This window comes from Cynara cardunculus, assembly GCF_001531365.2.
Source record: "Cynara cardunculus var. scolymus isolate 2C chromosome LG 16, CcrdV1, whole genome shotgun sequence".
In the NCBI taxonomy this organism is placed as follows: domain Eukaryota; kingdom Viridiplantae; phylum Streptophyta; class Magnoliopsida; order Asterales; family Asteraceae; genus Cynara; species Cynara cardunculus.
The window spans coordinates 12,093,352-12,120,211 of NC_037543.1; the positions used below are offsets into that span (position 1 = coordinate 12,093,352).

A 26,860-nucleotide genomic window follows, 5' to 3' on the forward strand; every position below is an offset into this window, starting at 1 on the left:
GTTTCAAGAAAGGTATGATTGATATTACATTATTTATGAAAAAGCAAGATAAACACTTGATCTTGATATAAATTTATGTTGATGATGTAATTTTTGGTTTTATAAATCCAAAATTTTGCAAGAATTTTTCAGACATCATGCAATCAAAATTTTAAATGACTATGATGGGTGAGTTAATTTTTTTCCTTGGTCTTCAAGTAAAACAACTTTCCGAAGGCATATTCATTAATCATCAAAGTATGTGAAAGATATTTTAAAAGAGTTTAACATGTCTGATTGTTCTTCAATAAAGACTCCTATGGCTACTAGAACTTTATTAGATGCAGATTTATCTGGTAAATCTGTATATCAACAAAATTACTGTAGCATGATTGGATTTTTATTATACTTAACTTCAAGTAGACCAGATATTAGGTTCGCAACATGATTTTGTGCAAGATGTCAGGCTAATCCTAAAGAGTTACATCTTGATGCGGTTAAAAGGATCTTGAGGTATCTCAAAGGCACACCAACTCTTGGCCTTTGGTATCCAAAAGATTCTAGTTTTGAGCTAACAGCTTTTACAGATTCTGACCATGCAAGTTGTAAGATTAATAGAATGAGCACCTCCTGATCATGTCAGCTTTTAGGAGACAAACTAGTCAGTTGGTCTTCAAAGAAGCAAAATTGTGTTTCATCGTCTGCCACAAAGGCAGAATATGTCGCAGCAGCAAGTTGTTGTTCACAAGTGCTTTGGATGAAAACACAACTTCAAGACTATGGATATACATTCAATAAAGTCCCTATCAACTGTGATTCATATAGCAGGATTGCAATAACTGTTAATCCAGTGCAGCACTCCAAGACCGAACACATAGATATCAGGTATCACTTTATTAAAGATCATGTTGAAAAAGATCAATTGAAATTCATTTTGTACAAACAGATTTTCAACTTGCTGATTTATTCACAAAACCACTCGATGAGAAAATGTTTTCATTTTTAATAAGCAATCTTAAGACGCTAAATCTGTATATATATAATAATTTGATCAACATGATGAGGGGGAGTCTGAGTCTCTACATATTTTTAATTGCCAAATACTAATATGTTTGTGTGAGACTGAAAGCTATATTCAAGGGGGAGCATCACCATTTTTATTCTTATCTGATCTGATTCTCAGGTATATTTTTCTAAACTCTTATTTTCATATGTTTAGAAGAATGATAACTTCTGAGTATATAAAAATGTTTTCTTAAATGTTCAAACTATTCGTGAAATCTGAAAGATTTTTTGATTCTAAGAAGTGTGATTTTAAATGTTTTTCATTTTATTTTTTGTCTGAAACGAGTACTATTTCTGATCAAGTGTTTTCTCGAGTTATGCTTGCATATTTTCTCTTCAAGCATCATTGTAACACTTGATTCAGCTTCTCTTCAAATTGTTATTATCATGTCTTTAAAATGAAATTTTCATTTTTTTAATGAAATAATATGATCGTTTGTATTCAAATTTGTTTTCTGATAAGTCGTTATATGATTCGTCATTGACAAATATTTTGTTATTCATTGAAAGATAAATCTGTAACTTGTTCTTACAGATCTCTGTTCATTTCTTTCCTAAATATTTGTGCTTTGAATTATTCATTTCTTCAAAATCATGAGCCACTCTGAAATACATATTTGATTTTCAACTCATGTGATTTTATCAAAGTTTATGAGCTTATTTGCATACGTTTTCATTGTGCTTACATGAAATTTTTTAGGTGGGACTGTGTGCTTATTCAGATATAACCTCTATGGACTATCAGAATCGATAGCTCTACCCAAGAGGACAACCATACTGAGAGGTGAGCCAAAATGAAAATTGGGTATGTGTGTCAAGCTTAAAATGAAAAAGAGAGTGGTAGTAGTTGTGAGCTTAAAAGAAATGATTGAGAGGTGTACAAGATTAAAAGAATATCAAAATCCTGATCTACCTATTATAATCCGGGCAACCACACAATCTGTGAATTCTCAATTCTTTGGAGACTAATATTGAAAAAGACAAAAACCAGGCCAACTCTTGTTTAATACCCACTAACTACTCGGTTATCTCTTAAAAGATAATTGTTTCAATAACACTTGGGGCACACAACTCATAATCTATCGGTTTCTCATTTAGAGATTACTAATATTGAAAAAGAATGATATATGTCCCCCCCCTTTCAAATTTCTTTGATCACATCGAGTCTGATAAATTTGTGTAGTCCACACTGCTTTATCAATTTGAGCTTATTTTGAAGCATTTGTTATTTTATCTTTCTATACTACACAAATTTCACATAATATTTGTTATTCTGTTATAACATTCATAGATCTGTTTTTTCAAGTTATCAATGATTGAATGGAAGTTCTGGTGAGATGAACATCAAAAAGTTTCATATTCAAAGTGCATTGATTGCATATAATACATTTGTTGTATTCACATGTCAATCTTTGAATAAAAGATTGAAAACGGATTCATAAGTTGAATCTGGTATTTTTCCTAATTTGTTCTTAAATGATTCATTCATTAAGGAATATGTAAGTGAATTTAAAAAGATTTGTTTATATCTCTATGAATTGATGGCATAAATTTCATGTTCATACATTCATTTGTTAGTATGATGTTGTTCCCCATTCACATCATAAGAGGGAGATCAAATGAATGTTGGAGTTAAGGGGGAGTTTAGATTGTTGCAAATTATTTCTGAATGCTGAAAATTGTTGAGATAATATGGTTAAAGGGAGATGGTATGAAAAATTACAAAAGGGGGAGATAGAAGTGTTTTTAAAGATGAATGAAGATTATTACAAAGGGGAGAAAATTGACAAATACAAACAGGAGATTGGAAGAAAACATCAAAGTGAGATTACAAGCTATTAAGAAAGATTACTGTGCAAAACCATTGAATGAGATAATTCAAAATTGTCGAGTCAAAATGATTCTACGAGGGGAGTTTGAACAAAAGAAGAAAGAAGATGCCATCAAGTTTAAGTGGAGTTTGCAAATGATAAAGGGGAGATTGTGAAAAGTTTGAAGTTTAAAAAAAGACTAGTACAGAAAGAGATTATAATATAGAGGGAGATTGTTCAAAAGCTGATAAAGATCAAATCTTAGAAAGTCAAACTGTCTGAAGATATCAAGTGCTCAAATCTCAGTGTCAAAACTTCTGAAAGAATTCTGAAGATCCGAGGAATTTTGTTTTTGGACTTGAATCCGAAAAGGAAGATTGTTGAGTTAGAATGTTGTATTCAAGTCTGTGTACTTAAACTGTTTTATTATACTTTGTAGTTAGTTTACATGCTTTGTAATAAGGTGTATAAATAGGGTGTTTGTTAGTTTTAGGAGTCACATTCGTGCAGTTTAACTTTCTAATCACTTGTAGACAAACAGCTTCTCAAGAACACGCTATATTCATTGTTGGTTTATCAAATACACATTTGGCTTATCAAATCTTATTGTGTTCTTGATCTTAATTGATTGTGAGTTGAACCTCAGATCTTCATGATACATTCATCGATCATACATTAAAAATATAAAAATTATTGAACTCAAGGCAATAAACAAGTTAATCGATCGTGACTTCAAACCTATAAACGAGCATCGAGCTCGATAATTTTAAAAATATTCGAGTTCAAGCGCAAACCCTACTTTGAAAAGTTATTCGAACTTGATTTAAGCTCGACCCTAGTATTAGTTTTTCGAGGCAAGCTCGAATAACCTACTACTCGGCTTGACTCATTTGCACCCCTAACCACAGGGACGAAACCCATAATTTCTAACGCACAAGGACAAAAATAGCAATTGTCAACACACGGACAAAAAAAAACATAGTTTACTCTAAAATCTTATATACATTACTTCTTCCTTCTTACTTTATAAAAATAACAAACTCTCATACAACAATCACTTTGATACAAACAATGCAACCCAAACAATTCTCGTTGTTTCCTGTGTCGTCAACTTTTCTCACTATCTGCTTCTGCTGCTTGTGGCTTATCATCCTTATCGCCGGTCATGGTGGTATCGGCATTCTTACAAGGAAGCAAAAGCGGGATTGCTGATATCATTTTGCGGCTTTCGCCCTCATTCTCTGCTTCTTGCAAAGAAGCAGACCCATCATCACAATTAGTTCCTATATCAGGTTTAGAGGACATGATTTCTAGATTTCTAGTTCCGGTTAACGTAGGGTCCACACTTATTGCAGTATCTCTTCCACCGGAAATGCCAACCACATCCTTGCCTACACCTGACATGCAGGCAGACGTTAAAACTGGAATCAAGACAAAGCTGGTCCCTCCGTTCCAAGACAAGTGTCCACAATTCTATTTTAGTTTTCTAATTCTACCCTTAATTATGAGATGAAGAGATTCATTACTCCCTCTATTATTAAGAATGCAATAATCATTTAGTTAATTAAAAAGAGTGATAATTACACATTTCTAAAATTGTGCCTTTTTCAATGTGGACACTAATTTTGGGACGGAAATAGCATAGAACATTAATGGGTGAACACGTAATGATTAGTTCATTAAACCAAAATAGTTTAATGGAAGTGTTTTACTACTAGGAAATGTCTAAAGCATGTCTATTGGGATAGAGATCCTACCTTTGGTGGGATATAATGAGTTTTTGGTTTGGTTTAGATATCTAGAATGTCCTCCCTCGACAACAACAAAAATGTAGTAATCTCAGTGAATGCTTGTATTTTATGACGATAATTAATAACAAAAGGGTGAATTTTGTATTGTAACCTCGTTAAAAAAGCAAAATGTTGCATTCTTTTGGTACATCCCACAGAAAAATAGTTGGATTTATTTTGGAATTGAGGGGGTGAACATACACACTTATCATTTACTCTAGACATAAGATCAAGATAAACAAGTGACTGAAAAATATGGGATTTGGGAAGAGAGAACCTGTTTGACAAGCAACAACAGAGTGCATGGCGGGAGTTGTAGGTGTAGGTGTAGATGAACCTCCACCGCCCTTCTTCATCTTCGACTGCAGTGGGAAAAGAGATACACATCATTCATGAGTACTTTTAACTCCATATAGCAGATCATTTGGCCATGGTGGCCGGTATTTCAACTGAATACACTCTTGTTTCTATAGAAATCTGAAAGGCTACAACTATGTTTGAAGAAGGTTAAAGGGTGTCAAAACTCTTAAAATTTATCAGAATTCTCGAAAAAGATTGAGCAGGCAAATTGTTGCTGATTGATATTTTTTTCATCTTTCACAGGTGCAATAGCCCATTTCTTTTTTGGTCATCAAAATGTATGTATGCCCAAAGGGCCATTGGCCCAATGGTAACCGGTAACCCCACCTTCTTGGAGGTCAGGGATTCAAGTCTCACCAAAGTTGAGAAGTGTGTGAGTTTAATTTGATGTACTTCAAATTAAATATATGTATGCAGTTAGACGTAGGTTGCATACCTTTAGAGTCTCTTCACAGTACTTTATGATCACTGATACGTTTGTGATGCAACGTCCATGTAACAGAGCGTATGCCCACAAGAGAAGCTTCTTTGTTGTATTCATTTCTAGAGTGTCTACTGCATGCACATTTGACTGAACATTCCCTTCTGTTAATGGCACCGAATAGAGATTTAGGCAAGGTGCGGGCAATGCACAAGAGGAATCCCTATAGAAATTATAAGAGGATCTAAGCAACATAGTGGCAGCTTCCAAATTTTCTTCTGAAGGTCTCTTAATTACAACATCCTTCATCTTTGACAACAAACCATTCCATTTCATTTCCAGAACTTTCAGATAGTTTACATCCTCGAATGTAGATTGCCAAAATTCATCTGTACGCAGATCGATACAGAGCATTTGGTTGTTTACATCTAGCAAAGTAAGGACTTCGGAATCTGTTGAAAATCTGGAATTTAGTGGTGTTACTGATGCCAAGCTAATCACTAGACATCGGCACCAAGCCATACAAACATGCTTATGAACTTTAGCACAGTTGCTATTTGATAACTTTGGGTTTTTCAAGCGTTTTCTCATCTTCTCGTTTATCCCCTCGAGTGCTTCTAACCTGCAGTTTGTCTCTAGTATTTGGATGTATTTGAAGAGATATCTGCAACAAGCAATAACAAGTGCACCAAGTATGAGAAAATAGAGATTATATAAATCTATTTAGGGGTAACTTACCCAAATAAGCTGCTTTCAGAGATTTCTGGGCATTTGATCTCGGGCAAATTGCAAATATCCGACCACAAATTCATCTGCTCCATGTACAAAGAGAAAATTTTCTCTAGAAGATGCTCCAAAGCAATGTTATCAGAGCTTTTGCCGATCTCAATTTGATTAATGGAGGATACCAAGGCCTTGACGTACCTCCCAAGAGCTATAGGAACAAGATCTTCAAGGCACAATGAAAACTGCATTTGTACATAATCAGGTACAGGTCAGTAAGAACAAGATTACAAACAGTAATTGATACGCATCATTAAGATGAATAAAGACTGTTAAGCTATATTAACAGAATATTCCAAAAAGCATCAAGAATAAAATTTATTAAAGAACACTTTGACTATGTATGTCAAACAAGTTACTTTTCCACTTCAAATTTGGTATTAACATTAAATATTATATCGCCTAAGCCCCCTGAAATTCCAACCTTTTACATAGATATAGAGAAATGTACAATCACAAGTCTAATAATTAGATAGCCTTCAAATTGACAAAAAAAGAAAATCTGTTGGACCAAATCAATTTCATTCTTGCAATGCTGCAAGGTGCAATAGATAATTTAGTTTAACATTTTCCCAGAAAGAATAGAGCATCCTGAAATAAGAAGTGTTGCAATTTTCATGGGATTGAAGGAGTAACAAATAAATACAAAAAGAATACTGTTGGTGTTATATTTGCAACAAAATCAATCAACATTGCTTTTGCGCAAGTACTGGATTTGACATCAACATCCACCATCTAGTTTTTGTGTGGAATACAACTAAATTTCAAAAGCTTCGATCAATGAAAATTGATCTTTTATAAAGTATTCTCATCCCCATCCAAGGATCCTCAGATTCCACAATTTTTTTTGAAGAGAAATCAGCATAAGCTACAACTTCTAATGTGATCTATATGAGTACTTTCTAGACTTGGTAAATCCAACAAAATAGGTTTATTTGGGGATATGGATGACCCAATTTTTTGGGGGGGGGGTGTTAAAATTCCCCTTTCCTGTTTCCAGCATCTAAGATTTCTGCTACGATAGATTTTAAATAGAAAGTCTGTGATAATACAGCGAAGTGCTTCATTTAGTAAAATACTAAAAAAAAAAAAAAGCATACCCTTTTATCTGCCCGGATAGAAATATAAGCTCGTTCAAGGGTTGATATATCCCCCGTCTCTTCCAAGAGTACCATGTAGAACAAAATATACTTCCTAATGCAAGTTATAAATTTACGAGAACTTTCTGCTAAGTTAACTTCAAGCGGTCTCCTATTCCCAACCATGCCAGGTGTTCTGCGCCTGAAACCCAAAGGGAAGAAATTAAAAGGACATGTCTAATTCAGAACTAATCCTCAAGAAAATGTTAAAATCAGGTTCGAATAACTGTAGAACCGATAATCAGCATGCATATAATAACTTTTATAAGTAAACTGCTTTCCTTGAAAGAACTTGAGTCCTAACATTCAAAATTGTCACTTGCGATTGCATCGAGTAAAGAGAGACTTCCCTCCTTAGCCTTTTCCCTTTCCAATTGTTGTCATAAAGTGCAAGTAAGAATGAATAAAGTATTCAAGCATTTGAAAATCATCTGGGCTTCCATTCTATGACATGCAAAGCAAGAAATTTCTAGTTACACTATTGTGCTCCAATATAGTTTTTTACTTTTAACAAGATTTCACATGAAACAAAAATTCAGTATTTTTACCTTCCCTTTTTTACCATACTATCGATCTCCCACATGTTGATCGTAAAAGAAGAGCGGGATGACTTGAAGCAAAATGAAAGTTCATCCTTTGCCTTTTCTAAATCCCCACTCTCACCCTTTCTGTATAGCCCTTGAGCAAGCATATATCGAGCTTTGTGAAAATGTTTAAGGTCTCCTTCCACGCAAATTTGAAGCGCAGAAAGGCAATCACTGTAAAGCATGTTCCACATCTCTCCTAAATTACAATGTGAGGGGTTTACATTCTCAGAGTCTGTTCCAGTGTTCAGGTTGTCAGCATCTATACACGAAGAATTTTCAGGATCGATTTTATCAAGAATAGTCATAACAGTCTCCTTCATTGATTGACTAAACGAATACATGGCAGCAATCTGAGAAAGAGAGAAAAATGGCGAACTGCATTATGATTTAAATAGGGCGAGCCTCAAGAGGAATGTTGGAAAGAAAGAAACAAAATAACGAGATCTGAAATGAAAGAACCTTTAAGGCTTCCTTAGCATTTTTCCCACATGACCAGAGTAACTTCAATCGTGAAGCATGCATTCTATAGAATGGATCTACCGCCGAAGGATTTAAAGAAATAGCCTTGTCATAGTATGCAAATGATGTCTCGCGTGAGTATCTAAGCTTTTCGCTAAGTTTCCCCAAGTAATATACATAAGACCAGTCTTCCCTGTCACCAAAAAATATGAGTGATACTGATTCATATGATAAATTAGAAAACCAAAGTTGAAAAAGAACTGAAAATAGCAATACTTTTGAGTGAAGGCCTTCTCAAAATGCTTCATAGAGTTCTGACAGAACATTCTCCATTCAGCATCTTTTACTGGCAAATTCAATCTCTGATCATAAATTGGTACCACATTCTGAAGACCATCATAATACACCAGTGCCAATAGATCATGTATCTCTCCCTGAAATCATTGTAAAATACATCAAGCATCAGAAACATGATCAAGTATACTTCATCAACCAATAACCTTACAAAAATAAGATCAACTAATGGTTTCTAAAGCATCTTCTGGAGAATGGCATGGCTCAGTGTCATGAATGAAAAGTTCATGTAGATTCCAGTTAGTGTCATTAAGGGGGTGGGGGGAGGATCACAAGTTTACATAGATATTGTATATGGTAATATGTTAACCTAGCTTTCAAGAGAAAATGAGGAAAGCTTACAATTAAAGTAGTTACATAGCAGTGACATCAAGGGATTCTAATTCAGTTTTTGCAATTTACTTGTACCTCCCCAACCACATAAAAGGGTAGGTAAACATTTTATTCAAACTACCATCAAGTTTGATTACTTCAATCTCAAAAGAGCATACATGAATACTAAATATTAAAGAATCAAACCTGCTGAATCGCTGTTTTTGCTAGAGCCAAGGTCATTAACAAACAACGTCTACTCCTCCTTCGACTTGTATCAACTCTCTGAGCAAAAGTTGCATTCTTCCTCCAGCCGGTAACATTTATTTGCTTACTGCCATCATTCAGCAACAAGTCCACTTCCTGCAAAATAAATTTAAAAGAGTTCCTTCACATCTTACAAATTTATCTGACAAAAAAAAATTCTAGATTTTAAGGCAAATTCCTAGTATATGTGTACTAGGTGGTACATGGAAAAGACTGGTTCAGAAACATGATCCAATTATGATCTTACCTCATCATAAATAGTAGCAAGTCGTTGCCAGCTCTCAAATCGCAGTGGGTTAAACAGTAAATCATATTTAAAGAGCTTCGCAGTTTGTTGTACAAACTCTTCGCCTTCCTTAGTGAGCACAAATCCAGCCCATTTATCAGTTGCACTCATTTCCTCCGACTGTGCGAGGAGATAATACAAGTTGCGATATACATCCATATATGGTTCAGAGCTACAAAAGGACAGCATGATATAACAAACTATTTATATAGAGCTATGAACATTGTGTAAGGAATATATACCTCTCTATAGTTGCTGGTTGTCGCTTAGGAATTGAACCATCTTGATATATAATGTTCATGATGGCATCCCGAAATCCATCAGATCCAGCCTCTTCTGACAGTTTATCTTCACATAAATCTGGATCATCTAAGAATTTTTCTATTGCATTTCCATCCAACGCACTGTCAGGTGGTTGAGGAAAATGCTTGCGTATGGCTCTTAATACTCTTCGCAGTTTAACCAATCCAGTTCTCTGAAGATATGAATCCAATAAACCATTAAAATGTGAAGCCCTGTATAACTATAGAATATCTCACAAATAATGAAATGTAGACAGGTGTTATGAAATTAATAAGACAGAATAAACTTAGGAGGGATTATGATCAACTCACAGATGAAGCCTTAGCATACGGCAGAATATACTGGAAAACATCCGCACATTGTTCTTTTGTTTGATAATTTCCACGGCTTGTATTTTTGTGCATGGCTAGATCATCTTCATACGATGAATCAGATCTAAGATGCAAACCATACAAACAAAAAAAGCATTGATCTAGAGCAGTGTCTATTTCAATCTCAAGATCCTCTTTTTCCTCTTCAGTTAGTTGTTTTCCAGATTCTAGTAACTGACTGCTTGCCTCTTCTCCTTTATGGAACATGCCATTGGAACTATGACCTGCGAATTCACCACACTCTACAGCTGCTTTTTCTTTCCCTGTGTCTTTAGTAGATGAATTACCATTGTTAATCACACTTCTAGTGGCATCTGCATCTGTAGCTCTGGTCTTACCCATATCACTTGGACCCACTTCCAGATTGAGTTTATCGAATTCTGGTTCATTTGAATCGTTCCCAGATATCTTATTATAGCCTTCTTGCGGAACTTGTTCATCACACTGAGTTGGTTCTGAACCCTTGTTTATAGAGGTTGACTTAAGCTTCATGTCTAGATACAAAAGATGCTTTATTGCAAGTTTTAGAAACGTCCCATCTTCTTCTCCATCACCACTGGCACAGCAGAGGCCATACTCAGCAAGCATCTCATGGATTGCAATTATCAACTCAATCTAAGAAAGCAAGACCGAGAGATGTCAAACAAGAAAATGAAAGAGGTCACAGAAAGCTTGAATGAAAATCCACATCAACAGGAGTAAGAGATCTGCATACTTGAGTTTTGACAGGAACATTCGGATTCAGATGTTGAAGCCTGAAAAATGCAATGGCAGCGTCTACAAAACAGCATTTTTGCTTGCTTTCTTTATCATCCAGATCATCCGCTCCTAACGATTTCCTAGAGAAGCATATGCTTGCTATATGACACATAACTGCTAGCAGGAAAGATTGAATATCACCAATGATTCTCATAGGAACAACAGAGCCATTCTGTGAGCAACAGCAAAGGTACATGAAAATGAAGTTTATGAATCTTTCAAGAGCACGAATGTGAGGAATCAACAACATAAGTAAAACAGTATATTCCCTAAGCCTTATGTACGAGTCTGGTTTATTTTTAACACTATTTCAGATTATCTGTTCGAATTCCCTCACATCTTTTTTAAATTAAGAAATTCATTGTAAAGTGCTTGTCCTTATAAAATTGAAAGAGCATTCACATTTTCCATTATGAATAGCATGAACATTACTGCTACATTCTAAGTAAATGTTACTAAAAGTTTTCAAAATTATTATGGTAAGAAGTAGGGAGTCAGGACTGCTGCATGACTACAGAGACTTGGGGAGCGTTGATGACAACTCACACTACATGCAGATAGAACAGTGACTCCATTGGCTGCTGCCGAACATACAAGATAGAAAAGAGTCATCAGCTTTAAATTACTTAGAACTCCAGCAGCTTTCCCATGTGCAGCAAATGCTGATTTTAAAAAGTATATAACATCAAATGGTCTTCCGGCATAAAACAATTTTTTATATACATGCAGACATGAGAAGCGCGTGACAGAATGTCCTACACTTTTAGCTTGCTAGATGGAACTCCAAATACTTGACTCCAACAAGGGGAAGCCATACGAAGCAAAAGAACATGAAAGACATACAAGAAGCATACTCGCTTATCCTGTAGTTTGTTAAGTCCTCTTTTGCAGATATATAGACTAGAACCATGCCATAAGGGCAACCATGGTGACTAAGCCTCCTCGGCTTTCTGAGGATTGGGGAATGATACTATGCTACAAGAAAAGCACATGAAACCAAATTTAGCAGGCATGAATATTTATATGATTTCATGTCAACCAGTCCAACACTGGTCATTCTGAATCAAATGATGGAAGCAGCATGATAAGGGGAATGAGTGGCTCTCTCTTGCCGACCAGTTGTATGATAAGGGGAACCCTAGTTGTATGAACGGATTTCTCTAAGAAAAAGACAAATCAGCAAGGATGACTATTTATCAGCAGAACAGAAGAAAAAGGAATTACCAATAAGAGGGTATATGGTGGTGATCTTAAAATTTGCAACAAAAAACTGAGATTTTCAGTCTGGACAGACTGGAATGCATAATGCTTTGAGAGATACTATGCAATAACAAGATAAACCTATATATTTCGCTTTGTCTTATTGGCAATTCTGAAACGAAGTAATACTATTTTCCAACATAAAGCACAAGTGAAAAATCATTTCCAATGTTTTGGTATGTGAAAGAAAAAATATGTGAAGTGGCTTATTTTGATAAATACCCAACAAAAGTAGTAACAGTATGTCTCCTATCCCAGTCTGCTTCCATATACATTTTAATATTATGTTCAAAAAACCACATATATAATTTTCAGAAGATTGAAACCAGTCCACCTACAATACTATTTTCCAACACAAAGCACAAGTAAAATATCATTTCCATTTAATCCACGAATGAAAAAATATGGGAAGTGGCTTATTTAATAAATGACCAATAAATGTAGTAACAGTATCTCTTCTATTCCAGTCTGTTTCCATATATTAATTAATATTATGTTCGGAAAAACCACATATATTTTCAGAAGATTGAAAACATTCAACTTACAATACTTACACAAGGACTGATGGAGTTCCTCATCTCCATGGTACATTGAGAAATTGCCTTCACTTCTTCAGATAAAAGAGGATGCAAGACTGTGCTCGAGTTTTCAGTTAGTTCAGTTTCAGAAGCTGCTAGTACCTTGGGCTTGGAGAAATTGGACGGTTTCTGGGAACCAAAACACTCTTCCACACCAGTTGCAGACATGAGAAGTCGCAGCTTCTGTCTGTGGCATCTTAAATAAACAATGGCATCCATTTGTTTTGATCTTTCACATGCTTTGATTAGAACATTCAGTGCAGATAGTTCAGCTGAAGCAACCCCTTCATCATCCTTATTAAGAAAAGCTGAAACAGCAACATGATCATCTTTCATGCAAAACAGAAGAGGAGCAAGCAAGACAATGCATTCCAAGTACAAGCCTTTTTCAATCATGTCACTTACACTATTTTTCATCAAAAAATCAACCTCTAATAGGTTAAGTTCATGCAGAACCCAATCAGCAGTCAGCTCATTCATTACTTTCAAGTGTGGTAGGCTGATGGAAACAAGAGGGTTGCTTTCCTTTTCCTTGGCCGTAAGTAGTGCTGATGCAACACCAAATTCTTTCTGAGCTTTTTCCTTGTTATCATTGAAAACCGACAATTTCCCACTTAGCCAGTAAAAGCGCACCCAAAGGGCTCGTTTATTGTCCAACAGAGAACCCATTGAAAAGCCATCCGTTGTAGGGCAGATACTATTCTCGGGTATTCCACCACTACAATCAAATGGATAATCTAAAGCTACAGATTCAATAAGTTTACAAAGATGATAAGATGCTCTTGACATGAAATCAGTCCTTGTTGATGGGTCTGATGATCTTATCCCGAAGTCATAAGACAGCTCAGCAAGAAAAATACTGCATTCAGGGGTCCTGTTCTCTCCTGAATTCCTTGTCAGTTGTTCCAACTCTAAAAACTTTGCAAACGAATCCTGATATGGAATGCCTTTACATGCAATCTCTTCTAAAAGCAAGTGACCTATATGACATGCACCATAATTTTTTGATGTTTCATACACAAACCTAGCAACGTCAATGGACTCAACATTTTGGGTATTGGTCATAACCTCAGAGCAACGAAAAGAAGCAGCAGCATCCATACTGCAATTTGTAGTTCCTGATTCAACCATTATAAATGGTTTCAGAAATTGAGGAACAAGTTTGACTAGATCCTTAGTGACTGTAAAATCTGGTTCTTCCTTATCAGGTTTGCGACTCCTAAGTCTTTCAAGACGACTGCTTCGTCTTTCTTGGTGTGGTTCTTCATTCAAACTAGTCTCTGTGCTAGCATGCTCAACAGCCTCATTATCCTTGCTTGGGTTGTAAGATATTTTCCTTTCCCTAGAAACATTATCTGAACTACAAGGCAGATGTATGATTAATCTAATGTCTGCAGATCTATGCAATTCATAAGCCCCTGTTTTAGGATCACATTCATTCAATGGAGTCAAGATTCCTAAGAGCTCACCAGCCAGTGCTGTCCAAGATGCTTCTGGGAGATGCAAGATTATATTCTGATTTGACCTTTTAGTTGCACCATTGTCATCTAGGTCATGATTTGTTGCTTTTCTTTTGTCCAAAAATTTCAGTCGGACATGCTGTGGTTCCAATTTGTCTATACCTCTCGGAGCGAAGGGAGTTGGTTCAGACTCTACAATGACATGTTTGACATGTATGGCACGAGAATGCGAAGGCCAATGCCTTAGAATTATCTCGGCAACTGAAAGACAGGCAACCTCATCCCCAATAGCAATAAGAACTTCCAACAGTTTCTCCATGCAATTCCCTATATGCATCATCAAAAAAAATTAGAGCACAAATCGAGCAAATAACACATGTAAAGAAGACTATACACTAAAATACTGAAGAACAAGAAAAAAAACTTATAAAGACTACTTCAGCCAAGAGAAGAAATAAGCATGACATACACAACACAAAAAGAAGCTTTAAATTTAAGCACTTACAGTTGTTGGGGCTACATAAAAGCCCTTGCTCAAATGCCCAACGAGAAATGCTCAACAAGCCCATTGAGCATGCCAATGTCCCCAGCTGGTTCCACACAACAGAATCTTTGGAATCAATATCTACAGCTTGAAGATAGCAGTGTAGAGCGCTCTCATAATGGGTAGAACCTTGTTGAAGAAACACAGTGGCAAGATTTTTCAGTGTTAAAAATCTGTGGAGAAGAACATATACACATTAATAAGATGACATTCACTGTTATTTTAGATTAAAGCAGGGTTCAAAATGGCATGAGACGTGGCGGCAAGGTCAAGCCTCAAGCCTTACATGCCACGGTGAGGACGCGGCGTTTTTCAAGGCGTGACATAAGGCGGCAAATTTGTATGTCATATATAGAATTATATATATATACATATATGTTTCCTATATATTATCTAATCAGCTAATGATATTAAAAAATTTACATTCATATTAGAAGAAGAAAAATCAAATACATTATTATCATAAAAATAGTTTTCCATTAAATATTTAAAATATTACTTAGGTAATTTTGCAACTCTGTTTTAATAGCGAGTCCATAATGTTTATGGATTCGTGAAACTATGAGTGATGTGATTAGATAAATCTATAACAGTGTAATCTAAAGTTAAAAATGTAAGAACACAAAGGAAAAAAAAAACCAAAAAATATTTTTTTTGAAAAAAGTCAGTCTTACAAAGAAAATGCGCGCCATGGTGTGCCTCAAGTCGCATGGCGTGAGCCACAGTTTACAGAAACACTGGGCCATTTCGTGACAGCGAAGACGCGTCTTGTGCCATATCACGCCATGGTGCGCCTTTTTGAACACTGAATCAAAGGTGGTTCTACTGCCCTCACCATGCATGCACCACGCTGGGTGTACCCCCATGCAATGGCAAGTCGTCCCAAGTTCTTGCACAAAAAAGTTTCACCACTCCAAATTCTCTTGTGTCATCTCAATCTTACCAAGGATTCTTTCCAAGTCAAAGGGTTCGGGTTCTATGAGCGATGCTCTAATTTTTCTTTTGTTGAAACAGATTTATCCATATGGGTTAAACATGTTTTAATCCCTACCCATTTACTTGGAGAGAAAGATGAAACGTAAAGATGACAACTTTGGTTTGATGATTGCCCTCGAACAATATTGTAGTTAATGTTGCAGTTTAAATGGTTAATCTTTGTTTAAGATTTTGAGTTTTCATTAAATCCTAGTAAAGCTTATTCATTTTCAAATATGTATCTGGTTCTGTCATGTATGTATGTTTTATCATCTCCATTTGGGAGCAATGTAGTAGAACTTACAAGGTTCCATAATGTAGATCATCCTGTGGAGAGGTGGAACTTCCTATAAAAGGTGAAGTGCTCCTAAATGGTAATCATCAAGTATACGGATCAAGTATTGAAAGAAAGAACAAACTACAAATGTGTCTTCGTTGTCGCTCACCATGCACATTGGTTGGAAAAAATCAAGTCCATGACACCTTGTAGATCAGATCTATTTCACAACCTCAATTTGGATACTCTTAAATGCTACTAAACTTTTGACATTTTCATGTCAATATGATGTATATGATGAGCTTGGACTTCAGTCGATATTTTGGTACATCCGGTTAACGAGGGTTAGATTGGTATACTACGGACTTCAATCAATACAATTGCATGTTTACATTGTTACTAGCTAATGCGACAATTAGGGTTTGAAAATGAATCTTATAAATCAAATCACGTAGTAGGCAAACCCAAGCATAAAATCAAAACATGCAACATAACTACCACAATGCCATTTTGAAACCATGAAAAAACTGAATGACAAAAATGAGAAGTGAACATTAACCTCAGTTGCAATAGATGGCCATCACTACCACTATTATCGACCTGACAACAAGAAGAAATTTTAAAAAGTTTAAGAAACCAAATGTAGAAAGTAAATGGCATTATGAGGCATGAGATTCTTGGAAGCAATTCTGACCTGGCCATTTGGAAGAAGATGATCTTTTAACACACTTTCTAAAAGTTCACGAGCCTTTTCGTAATCCTTTGCTTGTAACTTCAATAGTCCTTCTTGATAGATTTGTGAAAGGCGAAATTCCTGGTGGCATAGAATGTATAAAAATCAATCAATTGCATAAGAAAAATGCTAGAGAAACAAACAATATAACATCATCTCTCTAGCTTCAATTATATGTGAACATATTTTGGAAACATAACACACCATCTTTTGGTCAATACTCAATAATAGTCAATTAATGTTTATAATTGGGAACAAAAGGAACATTTAGCAATTTAACTCCACCGCTTTATCAAAATATTTATAGTTTGATATTTGCATTATTACTTTTACAAATCTAAATTCTAATAAATGGGTTATTTAACATTCTTTAAGTATAGTCCACATAAAGATATCATGAACTTCAATGACAGAGGTTAGGCATGGCGATGCACAATGTTGTGATCTTATCACCAAAATACAAAGAAAATGGCAGAAAACAAAAGATTTATTATTTGGCCAGCTTTCGAGAGGTTGGAACTCTCCCAAAGGAAACCTTTACACTTTTTTAACACCAAAGACCTCCCTTGCCTTCTCATCCCCTCTCTTTACTTAATACTCCCAAACCCCCCACCTACCAGCAGCTGACTCACAGCTTCTAACAGAACTAACCTACTAACTGCTACTGTCCCTCCTGACTCATTTTTTAACAGCTAAATGATGTTTATCATGACGCCCCTGACCACTTTATTCTTATCTTTACTTGACTACATAACTCCTATTTCAGTCCATAACTCATGGGATAAAAGATCTTTTGGCCAGCTTTTTCATTTCTTTGTCAATACCATAATCGCAATTAAGACATCTGTTATCTTCAACTGATAAAAACTGGAGATCAGTAAGTTGGAGACATTTGGTAGGATATAATCATCCGGATAGAGTGTTGAAAAGTTTTATAATAGAGGCTTGTGTGACAAGAGAAGGCAGCAAGCACAAAGAAATTCATTGCTGACATGTTTGACAGTGTCAAATAAATTGAACATTTGATGCTCAAGAGGCTTCCCAGGATTATGATTAGCACACAAGTTCGTTGAGGTCTACCCACTAGGCCCTACATCTTGAGTAGTTTAGTATGCTGATGCGGTTTCAACAAAGCGTTATTTGGAATTCCGCAAATAGAGAAGCCCAAGTATGTATGCAATAAATACATATAATTCTGCATAAGCACATACATGTAGGGTGTTCTGGGGGTACAGGATGATGGATCTGGTCTACCAAAAAAGAACTGCTTCCTTCATTAAAATCGTAATTAAAGAAAACAACAAATCATCTTCTGTTTCTGATTCTCATCACATGTTCTATTTTTGGGTATATATAAATTTGCCATCCTTTGTACACGCTAGAACATACTCCTTAAAATTCATAGAAAGAAACCACAGTTCCCTCGTTGCCTTGTCCCTAACAGAATGAGAGAGAAAATGACAACTATCCATAGTTGTCTACCTCTCTTTCTGAGTTGAAACTTCCTTGGAACCCCATGTATGCATATGCAATGGTCGCACCTTAGGCATAATCCTATTTCAGTTAGGCTAATTAAAGTTTTCATCCTACAAATGTATCCCTTCTCCGCAATGAAGAACTAGTAGATTGTTTGCGTTTTGCGTATGTAGAAGGGAGACGCATTACACGTAATAAACCCAAATTAACAGCGTAGCTGGTAACAAATTATGTTTATATGAACATATTTATGTATAGATAGAGAACTAGGGTTTGCCTGCGCTTCTTTCGTAGGGGCAAGGGGTTCCCACTGGTCTTTGGAATCTGTATCGTTGATAGCTGCAATTGAGAACTGAACAACAAAATTAAAACAATCAAATTAACAAAGAAATCGAGATGAATTATAGAAGTGAGCTTGAAAAAAGAGACTACCATGGTGTTCGATCTTCGAACTTCGAAGTGTTGCGTTGGGTCTTCGCAATTTCTCACCGATTATTTAGGCGGGTATGTGCGTTCAATTGCAGTGTGCTTCCTTCTCCCCTTCGCTTTTAAACCGATCGTTGTTTATTAATTTATGAGTAATTACAACTTCAGTCCCTGGACTATATGAATAAAAGAAACTATCGAGCCGTTTACTAAACGCTTACCCGGTAAGTACTTACCAGGTAATTTTCCTCATCGGATGAACATGGCAAGGGCCAAGAATCTTACCTGGTAAGAGTGATGATAAGGATGGAGAGTCTTACCCGGTAAGTGAGGGTGACGACTCTTACCTGGGTAAGCGCTTACCAGGTAAATTGTTGCATAGGATACGTTTTGATGTACTACAATCTTACCCAATAAAATAAATTATAGTGTTGACTCCTAACGTTAAACACTTACCGGACAAACATTTAGGTAAATGACCCCTAAATCAAAATACTAAAATTCTAATAAAGTTTAAATTAGGTATCTTTTAAGAATCTCTACATCATTTTTATTCGATCTCTCTTCGACTTCCCGACAATTTAAACACTACTTTGATGAAATTCAATTCACAATTTTCAAACCATCAGTAGAGGTTGAATTTCAAGAAGCACTGCAAGGTATCCAAAATGAAGGGAGTCAGTTACCAATTACAAAAAAGAATCTCAATGACTCTGAAGAGTTAATGAAGTAGTTCAACAAGAACTTGACTACTAAAGATCGATCATTGAGTCACTGAAGTTTGAAGTTAAATATTCAAACATTAATGTCTGAGGTTGAAGACGCGTTCACTTAAAGCATACTCGTAGAGAGGATAGAATAAGGGGGTGTTTGGGGTTGCTTATTTAAAACAACTTATGTTTTTTTGTAAAAGTGCTTATTTATTAACTTATGTGGTATCAAACCGGAGTTTTGTAAACATGGTTAAAATGGTAAACTGGTAATAAGTTTATTTTCATAAGTCAAGAAGTATTAATTTATCAAAAACTACTTATTACCGGTTTGGCATCGGTATAAACAGTTTTTTTTCTTATCCAAATACCAGGAAACAGCTTATCACCGGTGACAGACTGAAATAAGTTAAAAAGCAGTTTTCATAAGCAATTCCAAACACCCCCTAAATATTTAATGACCATGAAGTTGAAATATCCTTTGAGGATGAAGCTAAACAAAGTGAAATTGACAATAAAGAATATGACATCATTGAAGACTTAGGGGCTGTTTACCAAATCTTATCGGGCAAGTGCTGTCCGGGTAAGTGCTATCCCGGTAAGTGCTGTCCCGGGTAAGAATGTTTACCAAATGTTTTTGGTAAGTGCTTACCAAAAATATAATGACCAATATAACCCTATTTGCAATTATATATTGAATAATATATAATTATTTTTGTTATTAATAGTTTAATGGAAGAAAAAAAACAAAATATATATTTTAAATAAATGCTTACCAATAAAAATAATACCATTTTACTTATTTTCATATATTAACAAATAAGACAATAAAATATAATTTTTATACTTTTAACTTTGYATAAACAATTTGTATATAATGGAGTATAGCTGGCATGATGTATAGATGACACCTAATACAAGTTTTTAGACCTTCCTAGTGTTCCATATCWMTCTACATGTAGGCTAGCTGCATTACCTACACCCTCTTAATTGAGTGCTCTATCTCTCCYTTAATTGAGTGCTCTATCTCTCTCTCTCCCTTCATATTCTTTTTCAAATGCCCATCATCTTTTATGTTTCAAATCACCTTCTCTCTCTCTCAACTCCCCCCACAAGATTTTGCTTTCTTTTCCCACAAGGCCACAATCAAGACGGAAGAAACATAAAAGATGGAGGAATTAGCATCTTTATAGAGTTATCAGGAGGTGGGTTATAATTCATTCTTTTCTTTCTGTTGAATTTTTGGGTTTTTCACCCTATGATTTTGGCGATAAAGATCCGTTTTCTGCCATTGTTGAGGGGAGAGGTGTGACGAGCAGGGCTGGGGAGGGAGGAGGTGCGACGAGCAGGGCTGGGGAGGGAGGAGAACTGACGGCCGAAAGGGGAGGAAGGTGGGGAGAGATGAGTCGGGAGAGATGAGGTAGGGGAGAAAACCTAATTGTGAAAAAGAGGGCATTCATGGAAAGTGGGTATCTGACCCGGGTAAGCATGATTTTCATGCTGTTTCAGTCAGTTTTCGGTCAATACCTCGGTCAGTTCTCGGTCAGATTTGTATTTTGGTAAACACACTGACTGCTGACCGAGTCAGATATGCTGACCGAGTCAGTCCGGTCAGCAGGTAGTAAACAGCCCCTTAGTCACCATAAAGCTGAAGCTAAGCAAAAGTGAAGTTGAAGATGCAACATCACCTAATCACTGTCATAGAAGGGGTCTGGACAAAAATGACCTTCAGAGGCAACCAAAGTCGAAATGCTTGACCTAAATGTTAAATGCAAAAGGAGGTTAAACACATGCTAGAGATTTCCGCTACAATTATGGAAGTCAACTATTTGTCTAGTGAGTATTGAGTACACAAAAAGACAAAGAATATTTTTTTTATAGATAACAAAAAGATCTACCAATTATCTGACAAGGATCGGAATAAGATTAGACATTTCGTTTTGAACCCATAAGCCTTTACACTTCGATTTTTATAGTTGTGGGCTATAAATACCAAGTGAAGATGGACATTTTTAGGTGTTGGTGATTTGTATTTGTTAGGATTGAATTTTAGTATTAAATTATATTCGTCTTGAAAGATAAATAATTGTATTTTAGTTAGTTTGACTTTGTTTGTTTTGTTGACTTTGACTAGAGGGTTTAATGTTTGACCCTATAAATAGCTTGTCTTCTAGTGTAATTGTAAGAAGAGAGCTTATTGTAATCATACGTAAACTTAGAGAAATATAACCAGAGTTTGATTAGTTGACTTTTTCTCTCTACTCCTTCTATTGTGTTCTTAATGTTCATATGAGTTTGTCATTGATTCTTGATGAATATTGAAGATTGATCGTATTGTGGGACTCACAATTCGTATCAGAGCTGGATTGCAGTGAAATCAAGTGGAAGAAATCACATATTTGAAGATTTTTCTGGAAAAATTCACTTCTGTCCATCTTGTGTTCACAAGTGTTCTTCATTTTTTTAAGACTTTGATTCAAAAATCTTTCAAATTCTCATGTTTTGATGTAAAAATCATGACCAGTGTGTGCGTAATTGTTTAGGGAATCTTTGTTATTCACATAGTTTTAAGATTTGATTGATCGTTTTCAAGATTTACTCAAATTAGTGATTTTAAAAAGTTTTTGGTGTTCTTGAAAAAGTTATCAAAAATCAGATTTTGATCCATTTATGAGTAAAAAGGTTGACATTTTTGTGTTTTTGACTTGATTTGATCGGATTATCTTGGATTACATCGTTCAAGGGTTAGGAGATTTTGGTGTAAATCGATCATAGTTCTAGTCGGATTCTACACTTAGCCAAATTTTTCATCTTGTAAATCTCTCATAGCCTTGACCGTACTTGGTCAAAATCGCTCACCTTCTTGACAGATTTAGACTTACATCGCACAAGGGTTCTACCGGATTTGACTTAGCCATTTTTTTCATAGTGTAATCTTGACACTGCCTTGTCCGGATTTAGTGTAATTCGGCCAACAGCTCGATCGTATTCAATCTAAATCGCTCACATAGCTAGCCGGGTTCAAGGTAAATCGTTCAAAGCTTTACCCAGAGACTAGCCAACTTCGCACATAGAGCCATCCGATTTAGTTCTAACTCGGTCAAAGGTACTCCCGGATTTGACTTGGTCGCGATCTGTTCTTCCTCGGACAACCCCGTGACTGAGCTTGGCTTCCTCGGTCACACTTAGCCGCGACTTACTTGCTTCCTCGGCCAACCTCGTCCATTCCCTTGTTCGGATTAGATTACCTCGGCCAACGACCTGAGTTTCTCGTGCAACCCCGTGTCCGGACTTGCCTTGACCTCGGACAACCCCGTGCACATGCTTCATCCGATTTGGCTAACCCCTTTTACCCTTGTGTCCGATTTAACTTCTTCACTTAGCCAATTTTCTACATCTCATCCGATTTTTAGCATCATTAATCAAAATTTGATATTTTTCAAAACACATTTTTATCTAGATTTCATTTTATCAGTTTTTATCTGGTTTTCATTGATTTTATCTGGTTTCATTAAAATTACTGATTTTTGAGAAATTTAATTGTTTTGAACTGTGTGACTCTAGTGCCCACCTACTCCACGAAATGATGTCTATTCATGAATAGACAATTTTACTATTCACTGTAGCAAAGGACAAGCTTTCCTCCTAAAGCTTGACGCGTGTTCAAACCCTTCTGATTTGCATTTAATGCAATGGGTATAAATAGTTGTGTTATGACTGAAAATCAGTATTAATTGTATTCATCTTGAAAGTTAAATATTGTCTATAATTGTAAAAGTCATCGTGTTTGACTTTTCTTACGCAGATTTGACTTTGACTATTGTTTAGTAGTTTGACCATATAAATAGGAGTTGTCTTTGTAATTAGAAAGAGAGAGAGCTCATTTGTAAATCATATTACGTAAATGAGAGGTTTGATTGAATTGTAGAGATTGACTTTTCCTCTCAATATTGTTCTTGATGTTCTTACAAGATAAATCCAGATCTGCCATATTATGAAGATAACATGAAGATTGATCAGTGAAGTGTGGGACAAACAAGTTGAGTGATCTCTCAATGCAAAACACCAACACATACGCATATATAGAGATTACTCTTCTATCTAAAGAACATATACACTCAGTGGCGGACGCAGAAAAATATATTGTAGGGGGCACTCCCGACAAATTTTTTTGGAAATGCATGACCCCGTGGTTGACAAGGTCCTCTAAGCAAATATTTTCTCCTTATTTCATCCCTTTGATTAGGATGATATTCCGAACTCTTTTTCCTATCGGCCGGATCTCAAGGAAGATCGGTCAATTCAATTTTGTAAGACATCGAAGGAGCAGAGCTCGATTCAGGTGTTGATGCTTTCCTTTTAAAAAATCTTTCCATTTGATTTGCCTAATTGCCTACAAAATTACCCACAAAATTAACCTAAAATACCTAACCTATAGCATTTACCAATTACCACAAAATTAACCAACAAAATTAACCTAAAGCATTTACCAATTACCACAAAATTAACTTAAAATAAATACCTAACCTAAAGCATTTACCAATTACCAATTACCACAAAATTAACCTAAATAACTACTAATTGAAGTTGGAAATTAGAAATTAACCAACAAAATTAACCTAAAATACCTAAAGTAAAGCATTTACCAATTACCACAAAATTAACCAACAAAATTAACCTANTGATTGTTTTTTATCTGATTTTAATTCTTTTTAGTTGTTAAACCGTTCAACTAGTCTACCTTCATAAGGCCCAACCGGTTTAAGTCTGGCCCAACAGGCTAAACCGATCAAAACACAGACTCACTTTCCTTGTTCTTGTTTCTAAATCGAAGGAGTCGTACTCAGTTTGTGCRRATTGGAGWTAAACCGCAKAAAGCTTGAACGGTGTAACAGAAATCTATYKCTCAAGGTTTTATCACAAGTCGCTCAATCTCAAAGGGTTTGAACGGATTAGGTTTAGTGGTGAGAGGTGTAAGCGGATTCTTGAGCGGACAAGTTTAAACCGATCACAACCTGAGCGGATACTTGAGCGAATTAATAGAATTCTTGAGCGGTTTAAACTAAACCGCACACCATTTCAGCGGATTAAGGAGCTAAATCGTAGAAGTCTTGACCGGATAATTGTCCGGATTCGCACAAATCACAGGTAAGTTCATCAATCTCAGGTTTAGGGTTGATCTTTGAGCGGTTTATACCTAAACCGATCACCTCTTGACCGGATTAGTGACCGGATTCGATCAAAGCTTGACCGGATAAGTGTCCGGATTATAAATCGCACAATTCCTTTATCCGGTTTACAAAATTGCTCAGGTAATCGGACAAAGGTACGATTGTTTTTCCTCTAATCCACTCACTGCCTTATTCAATTTCTTGTTTGATTGACTTGGAAGTTTATCATTTTTGACTTAAAGGTTCTCTGATTTTGGTCTATATCGCTCACTGTTCTTGATTCAATTTGGTAAATCACTCAATTGATTTTTTACCAGATTTCTTTTAATCGAACAAAGCTTAGATGATTTTGATTGGTAATTGATCAGTGTGTATATCGTTCTTTGATTCTTAATAGATTCAACAAAATTGTTGATTGGGTTGATTGGATTTCTTAAATCGCACAGGTCATTCATGTGTTCTTCATTATGTTTAGCCCAAAACTTATGTCTGAATTTGAGATAAATCATCCATAGACTTGAGTTGATTTGGTCTGATTCTTGCTATTTCATTAAGGTTTTGAGCATTGCATGAACAAATACAGATATCGCACAACTTGAGGTTTATTACTGTTTTTATTACAGAATCTGTTTTAAGCTCAATTTAGTGACCAAAGTTTGTTCGTTTTTGCTGCTGATTCGTGTATATTAATTGTGGTGTGTTTGTGGTTTTGGGACTGGTACAGAAGTAGTTTGTACAACAAGGTTCTGTTTTGAACATATTTTGTTGTTGTTTTGATTTTGATCTTGACAGTAGTAAACATTGGATTTGGTTTCTCCACAGGTTTGATAGTCAATGATAACAGGAACCTGTTAAGCTGTGTGTTTTGAGCAGATTTGATTGTATTCTTAAACTGTTTGGTGAGCAGCTTAAAATCTGGTTGTTGAGCTGTTGTTTAGTAAGTTGTTTGAAGCTGAGTGAACATGTTAGTATTGTGAGTGTTTAAACCAGGTGACAGGTTCTTATTGTTGTTTTACATAAGAATTGTGAGTGTTTGTTGTTAGTCTTATTGCTGTGAGTGATTGAGTGATTTGAATCTCTAGTTGTGTAGTTGTGCAGTAAGTAAACAAATTTTATCTTGCTGTGAGTGTGATCTAATTTCTTGATCATGCTGGGTGCGGTTTAGACAGTCAACGTATTTGATAAGCTCGTCTTTTGAACAGTTTCGTTCAAAGTTGTTTTTGATAAGGATTCAGAGGCTGTTTTGAGCAGTTTCCAAATCATGTTTTGATCCTTTTAATCAAGTCTAGTGAAAGCTGTTTTTAATCATGCAGTAAACTGTTTTTACATTGTATTTGACTTGGTTGTTTTGGACAGATTAGCGCACAAAATGTGTTTACAAGTTGCTCCATTTTCAACTTTACTGTCATTCAAGACGAAGCACAAATAGAGACTGCTAGAGGAATCAAGGATTGTAACATCTCTTACACGCTTCAATCAAAGAATTCCTTTCAACATCAACCATTTGAATTGATCAAGCATTTCATTTGGTATAATCATATCAAGGGATTCTGTTACAGTTTATAATTAGTTTGTAATTGGGTCATATGTACTTGAACTGTTTTGTGTAATTTGGACTTGGATAGTTTTATTTTTAGGTTTATAATTGTTTGAGTTTTATTTTTTTAGATTTTATTTTTTGATCATCGTATATCTGTTTTGTGTGTGTTTTAACTGTTTGAGAATCTTTGAACTGTTCTGCGTCACGTAAACTGTTTTTCATCAGTTTTAACTGTCTTTGACTGTTTTTAACAGTTTTTTAACTGTTTTCAACGGTTTTGACTGTTTTTACTGATTTTTGACAGTTTCTCGTCGTTTTACTAAATTCTCATCAGTTTTAGTGTTTTTCAATTCTTTTTGAGCTTAATTGTTCCTGATTTCCTTTTATCTGATTTCACTGCATAGATCCTATATCTGATCTATTTTTTTAAAATGGCAGTTATATATGAAAAGTTCAGAGAGAATATTGTTCAACTGGAAAAGAGCATTGAATGTTATAAGGAGAAAGTGTTTATCAAAGTTTTAAAGAAAAATCATAAAGAAGAGTGTGAAAGAATCGAGAAGGAATTTGAGTGTAGGATTGAAACACTCGAGAACACTCTCCGCTTTGTAGAAAACGATTTTAATGATAATTTGAAGACTTGGAGTAAAGCGAATAAAGATCT

At 35.5% G+C, this 26,860-nt stretch overlaps 1 protein-coding gene across 5 annotated transcripts; it reads right to left on the bottom strand.

Moving 5' to 3' along the window:
* Positions 1–3,791: 3,791 nt before the first annotated feature.
* Positions 3,792–18,865, bottom strand: LOC112529261 (calcineurin-binding protein 1). 5 transcript variants are annotated; one of them, XM_025140452.1, is made up of 20 exons: positions 18,782–18,865; positions 18,627–18,701; positions 16,835–16,954; positions 16,700–16,740; positions 14,850–15,061; positions 14,354–14,671; positions 12,852–13,192; positions 11,003–11,218; positions 10,228–10,902; positions 9,856–10,136; positions 9,575–9,785; positions 9,268–9,423; positions 8,671–8,828; positions 8,395–8,587; positions 7,897–8,285; positions 7,310–7,490; positions 6,165–6,394; positions 5,442–6,090; positions 4,923–5,007; positions 3,792–4,252 (listed from the first exon to the last, which is right to left on the bottom strand). In XM_025140452.1, exons 1-20 carry the CDS (start codon positions 18,782–18,784, stop codon positions 3,963–3,965), a joined length of 4,824 nt encoding a protein of 1,607 aa, XP_024996220.1. In that variant the 5' UTR covers positions 18,785–18,865; the 3' UTR covers positions 3,792–3,962. The 5 variants fall into 5 exon arrangements, with proteins under 5 accessions (XP_024996220.1, XP_024996217.1, XP_024996218.1 ...); XM_025140449.1 differs by having other exon boundaries at positions 12,861–14,671; XM_025140450.1 differs by having other exon boundaries at positions 9,856–10,088; positions 12,852–14,671.
* Positions 18,866–26,860: the final 7,995 nt, after the last annotated feature.